Source organism: Poecilia latipinna, unplaced genomic scaffold (assembly GCF_001443285.1).
Source record: "Poecilia latipinna isolate Pla-1442-1.1 unplaced genomic scaffold, P_latipinna-1.0 Scaffold1734, whole genome shotgun sequence".
NCBI lineage: Eukaryota > Metazoa > Chordata > Actinopteri > Cyprinodontiformes > Poeciliidae > Poecilia > Poecilia latipinna.
This window is the reverse complement of record NW_015114350.1, coordinates 76,697-91,814: the sequence shown is the minus strand read 5'-3', so window position 1 is coordinate 91,814 and position 15,118 is coordinate 76,697. Positions and strand designations below refer to the sequence as shown.

The window sequence follows — 15,118 nt, the reverse complement described above, 5'->3', positions numbered from 1 at the left end:
TGACTGTGACAGCACAAAGGTATGCGAGGAGAGAAGTGCACAACAGGATTGTCTTCACTTTAGGTCCAGGACATCGTCTTCGAAGGACGTGGAGAGGGCAAACGCGCTGGCAAGAGGCGGACTGCCCTCCTGCAGCACCACCATCTCCGGATCGGCCTCAAGGGCGGACGAGCAGTGCAGCTGGACGTCCAGCTCCGCGTCCACCGAGTCTGAGGCTAACCTGCTGAGCAAAGAGCTGTCAAACTTTACTGAAAAAAAAAAAAAAAAGAAAAGAAACTATTACAAGTCTCTCTCTGCAGTGTTGCAAACCTTACCTGTCACTGTTTGTTGACGTCAGCGCTCGAGCTTTGGGATCCTCGTCAGTGTTCTTTTTGCTCATCTTCCTCTGTTTGACTGATCCGCTGTCCGACTTCCCGCTCGGCTCCTCGGTCAGGCCTTGATTGATGTAAAGTAACAGAAAGTTGGTTACTTTCTGGTAGGCTGAAACAGGAAGTTTCAGTGCATCGGTTTTCACACACCTTGAGCTTTTTCTCACCGTGCTACGTTTAGTGCTGTGAATCGATCAGATTAATCACACTCTGGAACTGAATCATGATTAATCGCTTGCTTAATTTTGTAAGCTTGAAATGTAAAAAATGCATGTTTAAAAAAAAATGCTTAAGAAAATGTTTTATTGTCTCAAACTAATATTTTCCAGGTTTTCAAATTCAGGAAAATTTAAAAGCGTCATACTGCATTGTTGATCGCAGTACAAGTCCGTTTGATGCGCGTAATACTTACAAAATAGACAATGTGATTCATTTGCATGATGTAGTACCAACGTTTTAAACGTTTTAGATCATTTGCATGCGTTATACCTCCTAGCACATTCCAACCACAGACTGATACTTTTTGCTGAAATTTTATCTGACTAGATCAACATAAAGTAGTTCATAATTGTGAAGTTAATTAAAAAAAAAATCTGAAAATTGCAGCGTACAATTAAAACCAAATAAAACCTCCAGCATTTCATGCAGTTGTGTTCAGTCCACAAAGGAGGAAAGACGTGACGCTAATCAGAGAAGCAGCTAAAAGCTCAGAGATCCATAAATCAAATGTCAAAATCTGTTGAAAGGACCACTACTCGCCGTACAGTCTACAAATTTAGCCTTTATAGAAGAGCAACACAAAGAAAATCACTGCTCAAAGAAAGGAATCCTTGGAATGACTTGAAGAAAAAAACAAAAAAAACAAATCGAATTCTTTAAATTTGGTGTTTGTGGTAAAATGTAAAAAAGTTCAAGGGTGTGAATCTCTGTAATCATTGGTTCAGCATACCCAGCAGCTCCTTCCGCGTGCGGCTGGCTATCTCCTTGATCTCCATGCGGGACAGGGACAGCGAGTGTGTGGCGGAGATAAGTGGAGTGGGCGCCATCATGGCGGGGGCGGGCGCGGTCATCACTTTGTTGACCAGAGGGGACTTCAGGGGCCTTTCGATGCTGCGGCCCACCAGGTTGCACAGAGGAATCTTGAAGATTTGCTTACATGTCGCTTCACCTGGTAGGAGAAATCCCACGAGGGAGTAAAAAAAAAAAAAGAAAAAGTAAAACGATGAAGAAACAGGAAATTAAAGAGTATGCAATGACACAATTAAAGAGAAAGTTTAAACAAAATGGTCAGAGGCAGAAATGCCAGAGAAATCACACAAAGAGAAAAATGGACAGTTTATTAAAAAAAACCCACATAAAACTCCTGAAATGAAGAACTTCATTGTTGGGCTTTGCAGCATCTACTGAAAGCCCTCCTTATACATTTAGACAGCTTTGAAAAATGTTGCCTTAACTTTAAGTTTTTTTTTTTTGTTACAATTTCTTTGTCTGCATGCAGAATAAGAGTTTTAACACCCTAAAGCTGTCACAAGTAGAAAAACAGGGAAAACTGATCGCTGATCAATCAGAACCACAGCAATACTGACGAATAAAACAAGAAATACATAAATATATGGAAACAAAGATGATTGTAGAAGTGAGGAGTCAGAGAAATCAAAACATTATGTTTTGATTTCAACAGTAAGACGATCGGTATATTTCTATGGATATATTTTATTTACCTCTCAATAGATTTTGCTGGTTGAGCCAGAAGTTTACATACACTCATCATGGGTGTGAAGATCTTTTAAATCTTTGTTATTTTTGTGATGCTTTGTGCAAAGTGGTTGGAATAATTAATCAAACCCAGACACTGATCAAAACTGGTTTCAGAATAAATTGTTCATCCTATACATTGTCTCTGACCTCAATCCTGTTATGAATTAGTGAACTAATCTGATTGTGGCAGGAAATTAATCGCTTAAAAGAACTTCTTCAACATTTCTGCCAAGAGGAGCTGTCAAATATCCAGCAAGAGGCTGTACAAAGCCTGTTGTTTCTCTGCAACCTGAACATATTCTTTTAACCAAGTATAATTTGTCTTCATGTAGATATTTGACTCTGTGTGCGTGATTTTGTTGTATCTCTTTGCTTCGGGAAAAGCTGAAAATGAACAAATACTTTTTTGCTAGTCATGAGTGTACGTGGACTTCTGATCAGGACCAAAATATGCAAATTAACCTTTACTATCATCCTCTATAAACCTAAGCTCTCTTCCTCAGACACACTTGATGATGTCATCTAATAAATCTACATGAAGCAACTCTGAGATGATTAATAGGCCTGTTTACTCAAACAGCATGCAGTCGGGAAATTAATCTTCCTAATGTAATATAACAGAATCTATTTATGGCACACAATCTAATATTCAGCACAACGTTCAAAACCTAAAGTCCGTTTGGCAATTATTAAATTATGTTGTTTTTCCTTTTTTTTTTTTTTTCAATTTGCAGTGGCGCTGCAGCGTGCAAAGCTCCACTGTGCCAGCAGGGGGCAGTGTTGGAGTTCAGCAGCCTCTCGCTGCTCTTATGGGGCAGCTCCGTGTGAATGAATAGAAGTGATGGCTTTCATCTGAAATGTAAGTCTGCGAGTGGAGTAAAGGGAAGATCACTACTCATTTTCGACAGGTGCATTGTGTTAGTGCTATTACAGATCGCAGTGCTGTCACACAGGAAGGAAAAAAAAAAAAAGAGAAAGCACACAGTTACTTGGAATACATAATCAGAGAGATCAATATATTCCACATGCATTGGTTTCTGAACCAGGGGGAGCGCTGCTCTCCATCACACTGGCAAATGATTGGCACTTGAATGCCGGGGATGTTCTGGGTGCTAATTGAGAGTCCAATTGTCCCGAGCTGCTCGGCTGCAGGTCCTCGGTGTGTGTGTGTGTATATGTGTGCGTTCGAGCCAGTGGAGGTCGAGGGCGGCCAGCGACCGCCTCTGTCGCAGCACCTCGCTCTCATTACTGATGCAATTACATCAAATGAAAACGTCCCCACGGAGCAGACGCGGCGAGCGCGCAGGCGGTTAGAGCCTGAGATTTTTGTCAGCAAGCCCCCCTTCTTTCTTTTTCTGTTTTTTTTTTCTTCTCACCCCATCTTCATCCCCCATCATCAGACTGTGGCACCACTGTTTGGACTCCCACTTTAGATCGAAGAGCGGGCTGACAAAAGTCTCCATGGCGACAGTGCAATCTGTAAATCATGCTGCGACAAACGTGTCTTCTCCTTCCCTCTCTGCCTCGTTCGCCCTCCCTCTCCTCCTCCTGGCATACCTTTCCTGCGTCTCCGCCTCTTTTCTCTCTCCGCAATTATAAAGCCCTCCTTCTCGACTGACGTTATCACCTCCGCTTCACTCCTCTCTCTGCGCTCTATCCCTTCTTTTGCCCTCTCGCTCCCTTCTCAAGCTAATGCTTTAATTAGTTGAGACCGAAAGGGAGGGAGGGAGGACGGGGGAAGACATAACGTTCACTTAACATTCAACCAACGTCCAAGTCAACATGCCGCCTTGGAGCAGACAGGGTGATACACTCTGGGAAAGTGTGTGTGTGAGTGTGTGTGTTAGTGGGGCAGCTTTATGAGGGGGTGGAGGGGTATTTTATGAGCTGAGGATGAGAATCCTGCAGTACCTTCAGCGTCCTTAGACATGTACAGGGAAAGCTTGGTACCATAGGGGATCCGTATTGAATCTGAACCAGGAATGAAGAAGAGGGTTACACAAACTGAACACACACAGTAACACAGATTTAGGTGCAGAAACACACACAGACACGCACGCACACGCGCGCACACACACACACACACACACGCACGCACGCACACACTCGCACGCACAGTCTTAGTTGTCTGGGTGGTGCAGAACGACACACACAACTAGAAACAACAGGGCAGAAAATGAAAATCCCTCCGAGAGAACTGATTACCTGCAGCGGCCTAAGAGCATAAATCCTGCCCTCGGCTAATTGCAGCAGCAACAGCCAAACCTTTCTTCCTGTTAGCCTTAATGGGACCTGTAAATAACTGCTCCCCTCAGTACGGACGAGGCTTAATGGCGCGGGCAACTCATTTAATAACCGTGTTTCTCTATCTTTGTCCTCCAGTCCAAGTCACCAACATCAACAGATGTAAAATCCGATGAACAAGGAGCGGATCTTCTCCTCCTCCTCCTCCTCAATCCATCAGCGCATCGGCTCAGGACGGCTGACACAGCATTGAGAGGGAAGGGAGACTGGATGAGGAAATATGGACACCATTAGGGGTTAAAAGTGGGTTAAAATGATCCTAACAATCCCTGAAATCAATGCTGTTGATAGAAAGGATGCAGGTAAATAGTCTGATATATCCGTCCGTCCAGATTATTTTCTAATCTAACCCTGATTTCAGATGAATGTTGTGATAGTTATTTATTAGTTATTTCGATTATCCTCTGTCCTAATCTGTACTTGAAACATCATATCCGTACGGGATTTAGCTGCAACGTTGTCAGATTTTAAGCGCGAGCAGCAATGACACGACTGGCTCGGTTTGCGACGCACTTCGCGCAAAGGAGACAAACGGGAGAAAGAAACTTGAAACCGTAGCAACACGTTCCCCCAGCACCTCCACGTTCCCCCAGCACCTCCACCCGTAGTGAACATGGAGCGATAGGTTAAGAAAGTCGTCTGTCCTGAAACAGAGTCGGAAGAAAAGGTCTCAGTCGAAGTAAGAGAAAACCTGCATAGGAACTGAATTGTGCATAACTAACCCGATCAAACTGTGCAGTCGCAGACTCGTCCTGCAGAGTTCACTTCATGCCAAATGTCAAACTGAAGCCTGTGAGGGCATCCACAGTCACATAGCTCTGCAGAGATCTGAACACCTTCCAGACAACAACCCCCAACCCCTCCCCCCCTCCTCTCCCTCCCCTCCCGCCTTCTCGCCCCGGTGCTTTTTATGTGCAGGGCCTTTACCATCTCCGAGCGGTGAAGGAAATACGGGCATCTCGTAGCCTGTGGGCGTCTGGGGGGAGCTCTGAGAGCTGGTGTCTCTGGAACTGCAGTTGGAGGCTGAGCTCACTGGCGCCGACGAGACAAAATAGATGTCCGACTGTGGGCGGAATAAAACACAGAAGCACGCAGGGTAAAGTGGAAGCGAGGTACAGCAGAGAGAGATGACAGAGGCAGGAGATGAAACAAAGGGAGGAAAGGAAAAAAAAACAAATGGAAACAGAAAAGAGACGGAGATGATTTGTGTTTGATGCCAGGTGCGCTCATTTTTCTTTTTTTAAAAAATTGGTTCTCTGTAAAAATTTATGACAAAGCTCATCTGGGTTTGATTGAAGTAACAGAGCTGAAAGACTGACACCAAGCGACTGCAAACATTCAAATGCTTGATTAAATTAGAACGGATTTAGATTTGCGGGAAGTTCACGGACTAGAAGCGCTTCGTTTTTAAAATGATCGAGTGTGCAGACAGAAACAAATTATTCTACTGGTGCATCTTCACAAATTAGAATACCCTGAGAAAAGTTGATTCACTTCAGGACTTTGACTCAAAAAGTGACACTTGATTCACTTCACAAAGAGGAATATATTTCCAGCACTTTTTTTTTCTGCTCGTTTTGATGACATGTATCCAAAAAAGCAACATTTATTTTTCCGAGAACTTGGAAGCATTACATGTAGATACTTAGATTAGTTTAAAACAAGACTGAAATCCTGGGTTTGGTTGCTCCTGGATCTGTGAGTCTCCCACAAACTCTTGGAAAGGCTTTGATTCCTAATCCCCACAAGGCTGTGTTTGTATCTACCTGCTTGTACATATTTGTCTGCCACACCTTTTTCCTTCCAATTAACTTTCCACTAACAACAGTCCGTGAACAACCAGCTTCTTTAACAATAATATTTTGTGGCTTACCCTCCTTAACGAGGGAGTGTAAGTCTGCTGCAGCTATTATTAGTCTCGTCACTGTGCAGGTCAGACATGGCTACGTTCTAAGATCTCCTTATTAAACTTTGCTTTTACTGGCTTGATTTTAGGTCTACACCAACTGTATGTCATCAAAAACTTTAGTAAATTAATTACATGTTTTGAATCATGTTATGGACATAGATTTGCTTTTGATAATATTCAAATGGATTGAGATGGACCTGAATGCTCTGGGTGGGTATTTCTACATCGCTTCACGTCGTGCAGTATTTAGCTTTGCGGTTCAAATGCAGCCTAGTTACACTATTTTGTAAACTAGATGTAAACTATTTCTGCATGTTTACATCTAGCTAGGGTCATTTTTACATCTTCTTTTATGGTTGAGTGAAATCGTTGCTGTGCATGCAATTTCAAAAGAAAAAAAAATACATTTGCTGAAGATTTTTAAATATCTACGAGCAAAGATATCGGTTTGGATTAGTAGAAAAAAAAAACACGGAGTCAACTGCGTCACAGTCTAAAATGTGCAAGACGTTTTTTTGGTCTGGGCAACAAGCATGCGCTGGCTCTAAGAAAGCCCTGCCCTGGTCGCGTAATTGCATCTAATCATACTGACCCTCGAGGCAGCCAGCTGCAGCTCCGGGACCACTGCTGTGTACACAAGGTTTCCATTGACCACCAGTCGGATCTCAATGGAATCCGTTGTGAAGGCGAGGATGTAGGGAAAAGCGCAAACTGCAAACACAAGATGAACACATAAAAAAAAAAAAAAATAAAAAAATAAAAAATTACCATATCAGATCTATTTTTTTAAGATTAATTTTTAATTTTGTTTGCTTTTTTTTTTAATATGCTTTGATTAATAGCTTGGCAGAATTTTTGTTTACGACACAGAGTCAGTCACGGGTGGTGGATTCAGGAAGCATCAGCCTCTCAATAGCATCTCCAAACAAAAACATGCACATAATCTGATATGTCAGCAGGACGCTTCTGGTCACACATGGTGTTTCCATGGCGACCGCCATGGGCAGGGTGGGGAGCTACCTACCGATAGCGTTGGGCATCTGGTTCCAGCTGAAGTGGAAATCGGAGGTGTTGGACTGGATCATTGGTGTGGAGCCGTTAAAGGGGCAAACTTTCTTATAGTAACAAATATCTGCAGGAAGATACAAGTGCAAATTTACGTAAAATAAAAGGGGTTCACTTCCTTTTTTTTTGCTAGCTCTTTTGTATTCAGAACTACAGAAAGCAAGAGTGATATTAGTCAATAAGGTTTAAGCTGCTTTTTTGCAAGGTAGATACGAAAAGCAATTTGAGTTATTGAAAAAAAATGTAGCTAAGTAGAGAGAAAAAAATAAAAAAAATAAAATGTCTCTTGCATTTGTATTCATCCCCTTTTTGATTTGATCCCCCTAAATAACACCAAGTATTAGAAAATGTCCTCATAAGTCACCTGATAAGTAAACAGAGTACAACTACAACATCCACTTTGAAACACGGTGGAGGCGGCAGCATGCTGTGGGGACGCTTTTCCGATAAGATAAGATGCAAAAGAAATACATTTCATTTTGTGGTTTTAACGTGAAAAACAAGGATTAGAGCCTAGGTGGATGTTCCCTTTTCTAGGTGCAGGAGGGAAAAAAAAAAAAAACACAGAAAAAAAAAACATGGTCCAGCTTTGACCTGAATCACAGAGCATCTAAAATGTGAAAAGTCAAAGGGAGACTCACAGTTGTAACACAAGAGGAGGCCTGCTTCACCGTCTTCATACACATCAATGGCTGCTACAAAGTTTACCTGCAGGCAAAAGGCAAGTCACTTTACAGAAATCACTTGAACATCTGGGAAAAAGCACAAAAGGCTAAATGTGACAGAAGGTCTTTTGGAGAATAATGTCAGGTCACGCTAACTCAAAAGATCTGCAGCGTGTTCCCATCGCATGGCGATTTCTGCTGTCACATCTGGGTCTGCTGCTTTATTGGCTCGTTATAAATGTCCTCTTAATGGTGATCTTTTTTCAAAAAACAAGACTTAAGCGACATTGTGCATGTGCACAAGTTCCTCACCCTGTTGGCGTCGACGTGATGAAGTCGATAGGCATCCCCGGTGCTCTCATTGATCAGGTCGAACTGGTGTTTGTAGGCCACGCATATCATGTTGTCGTTCTCCCCGGTCGGGCCGTCTACCAGCGCCATCACCACAGGCGGGTCACACAGACAGATTTCCTGTGGGTGGGGTTCGTTAACGCCATCGCTTTCTCAGATTTCCATGGAAAAACCCTCGGAGGTGTAAAAGCCTTCTTTTTTCTGGAACGTGTCGTTCAATATACAGACTATAACAAGCAGAACTTGTGATATAAAGCCTTTCTCTTTTTAAAAGTTAGATACCTTGGTTATAAAACACAGTGGGAAGCTTAAATACACTAATCACTAGTTTGAATGCTGTAGTGATTTGGGATTTTTAAATTATGCTTTTGACCTTTTAAAGGGAAAAAAAAGAGACAACCTAATACTTCAATAAATTTTAAATTGAATGCAGCTTTGCTCTAATCCACAGAGTAAAATATACATACTCAGATATTTACAGCAGGTTGCAGAAAAACCTCACACTTTTTTCTGTCGTGACATGAATATTTTAGCATAACTGGGTTGCATCTTTAAAAATTAATTCAAACATAAGTAGTAAAGCTTAATTAAAGTCGGCTAGTTTAACTAAATATCACCGGATGGTTATGTGTGCACATTTGTGTCTGTGTGTAATTTTGATCGCCTGTAGCAAAAAAGAAAAACCTGCATGTAATTCGAACTTAATTGAATGAAATTCTTGTTTTTAAGCTTCGTAGAAGCTGGATGTTGTGTAATGATAATATACTGGAAAAAGGCAGAAATGAAGCATTGTAAATTAGTGACATTCACGCTGTGAACTTCAGAACGGAAATTTACACAAAAGAAGAAAAATATAGTTATCAAGTATCAATGTTAGGTATTTAAGTATTGCAAGTGTCCTTTCCTGATGTATAAAACAACTAGACAACTGTTTCATTTATTTGTTTTGGAGAAATTAGACCTAAACATCAACATATTTGAAGAAAAAAAAAAGTTGACACAAAGAAGTCACAGCATGTCCCACTATATTTTCACTCCAGTTTGTGCAAAAATAAACATTCATATAAAAATAATATTCATTTATTATTATTTTTTATTTGTTCTCTCTATGCATCTGTAAAGAGTTGGGACTGTCATACCCGTATGTACTGAAACTCCTCCACCGGGGAGTCTGCTCCCGTGGCGACGGCGCTGAACCGCGGATGCTTCCTGGTAATTAGGAGGAGTTTGGTTCTGATGGCTGCTACTATTCTCAGCTCGGAGCCGTGGTGGGTGTTGATAGAGTACAAATGACAACCTGGCCCAAAGAGGAAAGGAGACAAGAAGCACATTAGAAATGTCTCGGCGTTTCTGCACACACATGACCAGGGGCGGAGTTGAGGAAGAGTAGATATCAGGTTATTAAATGTCGATAAAACATTTTTTTTTAAGGTGAATGAATTAACTTCAGCATAAATGCAAAACGCCAACTGTAAAATTAGCTGTGTTGCATGAAGGACAGTTTGAATTTACAGGCTTTACTATAGTAGGTTTTAAAACTTTACAATGAGATTGTATTTTTTATTTTTATTTTTTTACCTTAAACAGGACTGAATAATATCAGGAAACTACTTTACGGCGATATTGTGGCTGGTATTTGCAGTCAACACCAAGAGTTCAGTATCTCAGCCACTAAAAATCACACTTTGAAATCACAATCCTGCAAACATTGATATTGTGATGATATATATGCGGTTGGGTTTACTGTGAAGCACTAGGCTAAAATAAAATCTTTTTCTGTGTTTTTACGAAAGAAACATCTGGGTCCATAAAACTGCCGGTGCCAAAGCCAGGAGATTAGTCCAGTATTCGACAGTAAATCACCAAAAAATATAGGTCATCAATCACCGAAACAGTTATTCAAGGTAACTGTGTGAGCTGATGTGAAGGACGTGTGGGAGCACCTTACCACTGATGCTTTCAGCGATATAATTTATTTTCAGAAATTTATGACGACTGGGATTTCGATCATAAAAACTTTGGAAAATACTAGTTTAAGTGCAGTTTAATTTATTTTATTTGTTATTTTTAATTGTGCTTGCACTGAATGTTGAATGTTCAGATTGAGCTTCAGTCTCTGACATGATTTTTCCATTTTGTTCTGGATTACTTCAAATCAACGATAAACTGAAAAATTAAGTAGTTCTTCTTATTAATTAACTGTATCAAAGCCAATAGCTCCAATATTTTTAGTGTAAAGATGCATCAACCAGCAGAGTGCACTTTGTCACACTTTTCTTTAGTTTAAAAATCAGATAAAGGTTAGGAACAAAATGCTTATAGGCATTCCTTTCCTTAATTTTCTTTTGGATCTAAAACTAAAGAACTTGACATTTTTTTTCTCCTTCATGCATTATTTTCTTTAGCACAAGTAAAAATCAGAAGCTCAAAGAAAACCAGAAATTGGCATTGACCAGGAAAGATGTAATTGATGGATCTCTGAGGATAACTGATTGGTTTAATACAGAGAGCCCAGCTGTGTTATCGTATTTGGCACCGATAACGTTCCTCCTCTTTGCACTTTAACGAGTGATATAAACAGGAAGGTTAATTCTGCCACATGGCCATCTCTTGTTCTACAAGACCAGAAGTCGACATGATCCAACGCCAGGTGTTTGCAGCTGAGAGGAGCTTTTGCTTGAGTGTGGTAGGGACGGCTTTGCACTCTGCTCACCTTTAGTTTTCTCCAGTTTGTTCTCCCTGCAGTCACACTTGCTCCTGACCAGCTGCCGCTCCTCCAGGCCTCTCTTGATGCCGCCGAGTCTGAACACGTACAGCCGAGCGTCCTTTCCTGGAAACGAAACGAGGGACACTTCTGTTTCACGAAGGTTTTTTTTTTAAATTGTTATTCATTGTGCATCACATTCAACAATAAGGCGTTACATGTTAGATGCTGAAAAAGTCTTAAAGCCTTCCAGCAGAACTGTAACTCCAGACACACAGTCAGATTTACACTAAAACGGATTAGATCAAAGCATGTTCACGTGTTGGGGTCGCTCCAATCAAAAGCAAGATCTGAATCCAACTGATGATCAGAAACAAAACATGAAAATTGCTGTTTAGAGACTCCATCCGGTCTGACTGAGCGTAAGTCGTGCAGCTGCAATTTTGGCAAAATAGAGTTGTACAAACAATTCACTCAGCTGGGATGAATACAAATAATTTTTTTTTTTACATAATTAATATATATATATATCTTTCAATCCCATTGCTAAATATTTGCTAATGTGTGTTGCAGGTCTCATCATATCCCAGTTAAGAAAGTTGCGGTGGTGGAAATGTGACAAAATGTGAACAAGTTCAAAAGGCTGGGATACCTTTACAATGAGCTGCATGCATGTTTTCTTTTTAACGTTGAGGGATCTGATCTTTTAGTTTCCTTTCCTGCAGTCTACCCTCCCTGAGCCCTTCAGCACGACAGAGTTTAAGCTCTCTATGGGTCAGATTCCTTAGATCTCAGCATGAGATCAATGCCACTTTGGACCAGCTCGAGTAGAAAGGTTTGGCATGTTTTCAACCAGACAGAGAGAGAGAGAGAGAGATGATAGATATTCATTTAGAGAGGATAATGAGTCCAAGCATACGCTGCAGATAGCTGATTCAATAACAGGATGACAAAGAGTTGATAAAAGGAAATCTACCTCTGATGTGCAAGGAGGAAGTACTAAACAGCATCAGTCTTTTCTTTTCCAGCCTACCTTTGTCTGCCCGGGTTATCAGAAGGTCCTGAGGCTCCAGAATGTGCATCTGCTTCACTGCCATGGTTTTGTCAAACACCTGCACCGGGGGAAGCGTCGGCGTCTCTGAAACACAATGCAGCGATCCACGTCGTCAAACGAGGAGCGATAAATACGCCGCAGCTGCGGAAGGAACAGAGTTATTGACTGGATGTCACTCACCAGCACCGGGCAGCGGCGGGTCGGGGCCTGAAGCACAGACAGCATCATTACAGTCATCATCGGAGCGGGAGCTTGATATCGTGCTGGTGATTGTGCAATTATTTCAGAGAGACTGAGCTGGATTTACTCACCATCCAGCATCAAGACCCCCGCCGTGTCGGTGGCCACCAGCAGAGACTGACCCCACGAGTCGGCGCAGATGATCTCGTAGGGGAACGTGCTGCAGAAGGACTGAGATTCCCATGGCTGCAGTGTTGGGAAAAATGAAATGCACAATAAGATAAAATAAAATAAAAAAAAACAGGATATAAATCAGAAAAAAAAAACCCAAACCATTTGCTGTTTTAGTTCAGTTGGGATTGTCAAAATAATTTCTATTTCCCAAACACCAAAGATGATTTTCATAATATTGCAAATCCGTTTAACAAATGAAAAAACCCAGACACTGACTGCATGGCTTTGTAAGCATCATCTGAGTCAGCATGTGATTGACATGTTTATGTCAGTCACATTCAAGGATCCAGTCGACTGCTTGGAAGCTTTTGTGAGGATGCTGGTGAGAGACGGTCATTTTCTCCAGTGAAACAGATCCTGCACCAACCTGGGCTAGAGAGCCATTCAGCAAACCACTACTCCAATTAAGTCAGATTACAATACGCGAATATACTCATGGGGAAAGATCTTTACTTTTGAAGAAATGTCGTGAAGTCTGAAGGAACTAAAAATAAAGTGCTCGCCGTTATTACAATGTTAGGAAAAAGAGCCTTGAAAGCCTGAAGACATCATGTTACGTAGCTACACTTAAAAAAAAAAAGAATAAATAAATGGAATTATATAAAAAGAACATTATGAAGAAACATTAAAGTAACATATCAGCCAAAGAAGTTTATGCTTGGGCACAAATGGTCTTCCATATGGACAATTACCTTCCTCATTCATATTGATGAATTAGATGCAAAATGGATTAACAACAAAATCAAGGTTCTAGAGTGTACATCAAAAAGCCTTGATGCAGTCCAGGGAGAATCTGAGGTGTCAGTGAACGACGATGCCTCCAAACCCGAGTCATTCATGCTAAAGCTGTTAGGAGGAACTGATCAAAATTACAGCAAGCTGCTGTGAGAAGCTCTCAGAGTACTCAACATATTTGACCCAAGTAAATAGAAGAATATAAGTTTCACCAAATACCAAAGCAAGAGAACTAAACTGCGTAAAACAGCTAAATCTTTTCCACGTAGATTGGTGATCATTTTTGCTCAACATGACAAATAGACAACCTCCAGCATCATATTTTTTGGCGTTGCCGACTATTTTGCGGATGTTTTAAATGACAGAATCACGTGGACGTTTGCTCAGCGTTGTGTGTGTGTGTTTCTCTTTCACCTCTTTTCTGCACAGGCCTGTGGTAACGAGGCTCGTTGGCGCATCTCCTCTCACGATGGTCTTCAGCTTCAGAGCCTGGATGAGAGACAGCATCTAATAAACTACAGCAAATATTTATCTGGTCTTCTGTCTCCTGATTTTTATTTTTTTTCCCCCTACATTTTTGGAGCCTTAGAAATGATGGTGAAGTCATAGTAAATTGTACACAGCTAAGAAAAGTACTTGCAGTAGGAGATTCCTCATATTTGATCATGTTACAGCCACCGATGAAAGTATTTTATACTAGATACCAAGAAAAAGGTCAGGAATAAAAGGCATTTAAGGATTTCAGGCATTTTTAATTTTTTTTTTTACCAGAACTAATCTAGAAAGTGTGGTGTGAATCTGCATTTAGCCCTGGTTAAACGCAGATACCCCTAAACAAAATCCTGTAGATATGAGCACAGAACACGATTTGTCCGTCTGTTCCTCAGATCAGATTAACCATTGCAAATTTAAGCAGAAGAAGAAGCCAATAGCATTCACGTATCTCCGTAAATGGGCAATTTGGAGATAATGGAAAAAATACCATCCAACTGTTCAAAAGGCTGAGCAGGACACTACGAGGTCCAATCACTCATTAAACACAACGAAAAATTATATTTATTCATCTCATGAGACATTTCTCCCTTTTTCCCTTCATTTTTACGCTTTACGTCACAACGTGGAGATATCTAGGTTTTCTGTTTTTCAGCAGCAAATAAAAAAAAATAAATAAATAAAGGGCAGCAGACACTCAAGTGGTCGGCAAACGAAGAGAACCCAGGAACAAAACAACTGAGGCAATCTCTCCGAGGTAGCAGCACTTTGCGGGTTCGTCTAAAAGCAGTTGTTAGCTTGTCAGTGTCACGGTGAGCGACGGGCAGAATGACGGCCAAAACACTTTACACAAACAGGCGGGTCTGTAGGATTAATGGTTGGGATCGTAGTTTGGGATTTCTTTTTCTTCTGACTGTAAGGCTGTTTAAACGCACATTAAGTAAAGGGATGCCTGGAGTGTGACGGCGAGACAAAGACCACGCTTATTTGCCTCACTAAGGCAAAACCCAGAGGTCATGATATCATGGGATGAATGAAAGCGATTATTGAAATGAAATGAAATGAAATGAAATTTTATTCGAACATGATACAAATACAAATATAAAAATAAAATAGTGCCCAGTAACAAGAAGTGCATAAAAAAGAAGAGAAAATACAGATTTTTTGTTTCAGTTAATAACATATGCTCAAAATGGGGTAGGAAGAAGTGAGAACTTATAAACTCCTACCCCTAAACACTTGAAACTTTAGAGTCCTACTGTCATTAAAAAAATCAAAATCAAAGTAGCAGTCAGAAGT

The 15,118-nt window shown here is 41.0% G+C and overlaps 1 protein-coding gene across 8 annotated transcripts in view; it reads right to left on the bottom strand.

Moving 5' to 3' along the window:
• Positions 1 to 15,118, bottom strand: part of garnl3 (GTPase activating Rap/RanGAP domain like 3) — a 71,504-nt gene continuing 56,386 nt past the window's right edge. For 2 of the 8 annotated variants that reach the window (XM_015060661.1, XM_015060663.1), the window contains exons 17-31: positions 13,742 to 13,816; positions 12,490 to 12,604; positions 12,359 to 12,385; positions 12,158 to 12,262; positions 11,134 to 11,250; positions 9,560 to 9,717; positions 8,382 to 8,540; positions 8,046 to 8,112; positions 7,364 to 7,471; positions 6,932 to 7,050; positions 5,358 to 5,493; positions 4,038 to 4,097; positions 1,318 to 1,536; positions 315 to 435; positions 1 to 223 (exon numbers count right to left, since the gene is read on the bottom strand). In XM_015060661.1, coding sequence (XP_014916147.1) covers positions 55 to 223; positions 315 to 435; positions 1,318 to 1,536; positions 4,038 to 4,097; positions 5,358 to 5,493; positions 6,932 to 7,050; positions 7,364 to 7,471; positions 8,046 to 8,112; positions 8,382 to 8,540; positions 9,560 to 9,717; positions 11,134 to 11,250; positions 12,158 to 12,262; positions 12,359 to 12,385; positions 12,490 to 12,604; positions 13,742 to 13,816 — 1,755 coding nt within the window. In that variant the 3' untranslated portion in view covers positions 1 to 54. Of the gene's footprint in view, positions 224 to 314; positions 436 to 1,317; positions 1,537 to 3,683; positions 5,221 to 5,357; positions 5,494 to 6,931; positions 7,051 to 7,363; positions 7,472 to 8,045; positions 8,113 to 8,381; positions 8,541 to 9,559; positions 9,718 to 11,133; positions 11,251 to 12,157; positions 12,263 to 12,358; positions 12,386 to 12,489; positions 12,605 to 13,741; positions 13,817 to 15,118 lie in introns of those variants that run through there. The other 6 variants (XM_015060665.1, XM_015060668.1, XM_015060662.1 and 3 more) reach the window with 5 other exon arrangements.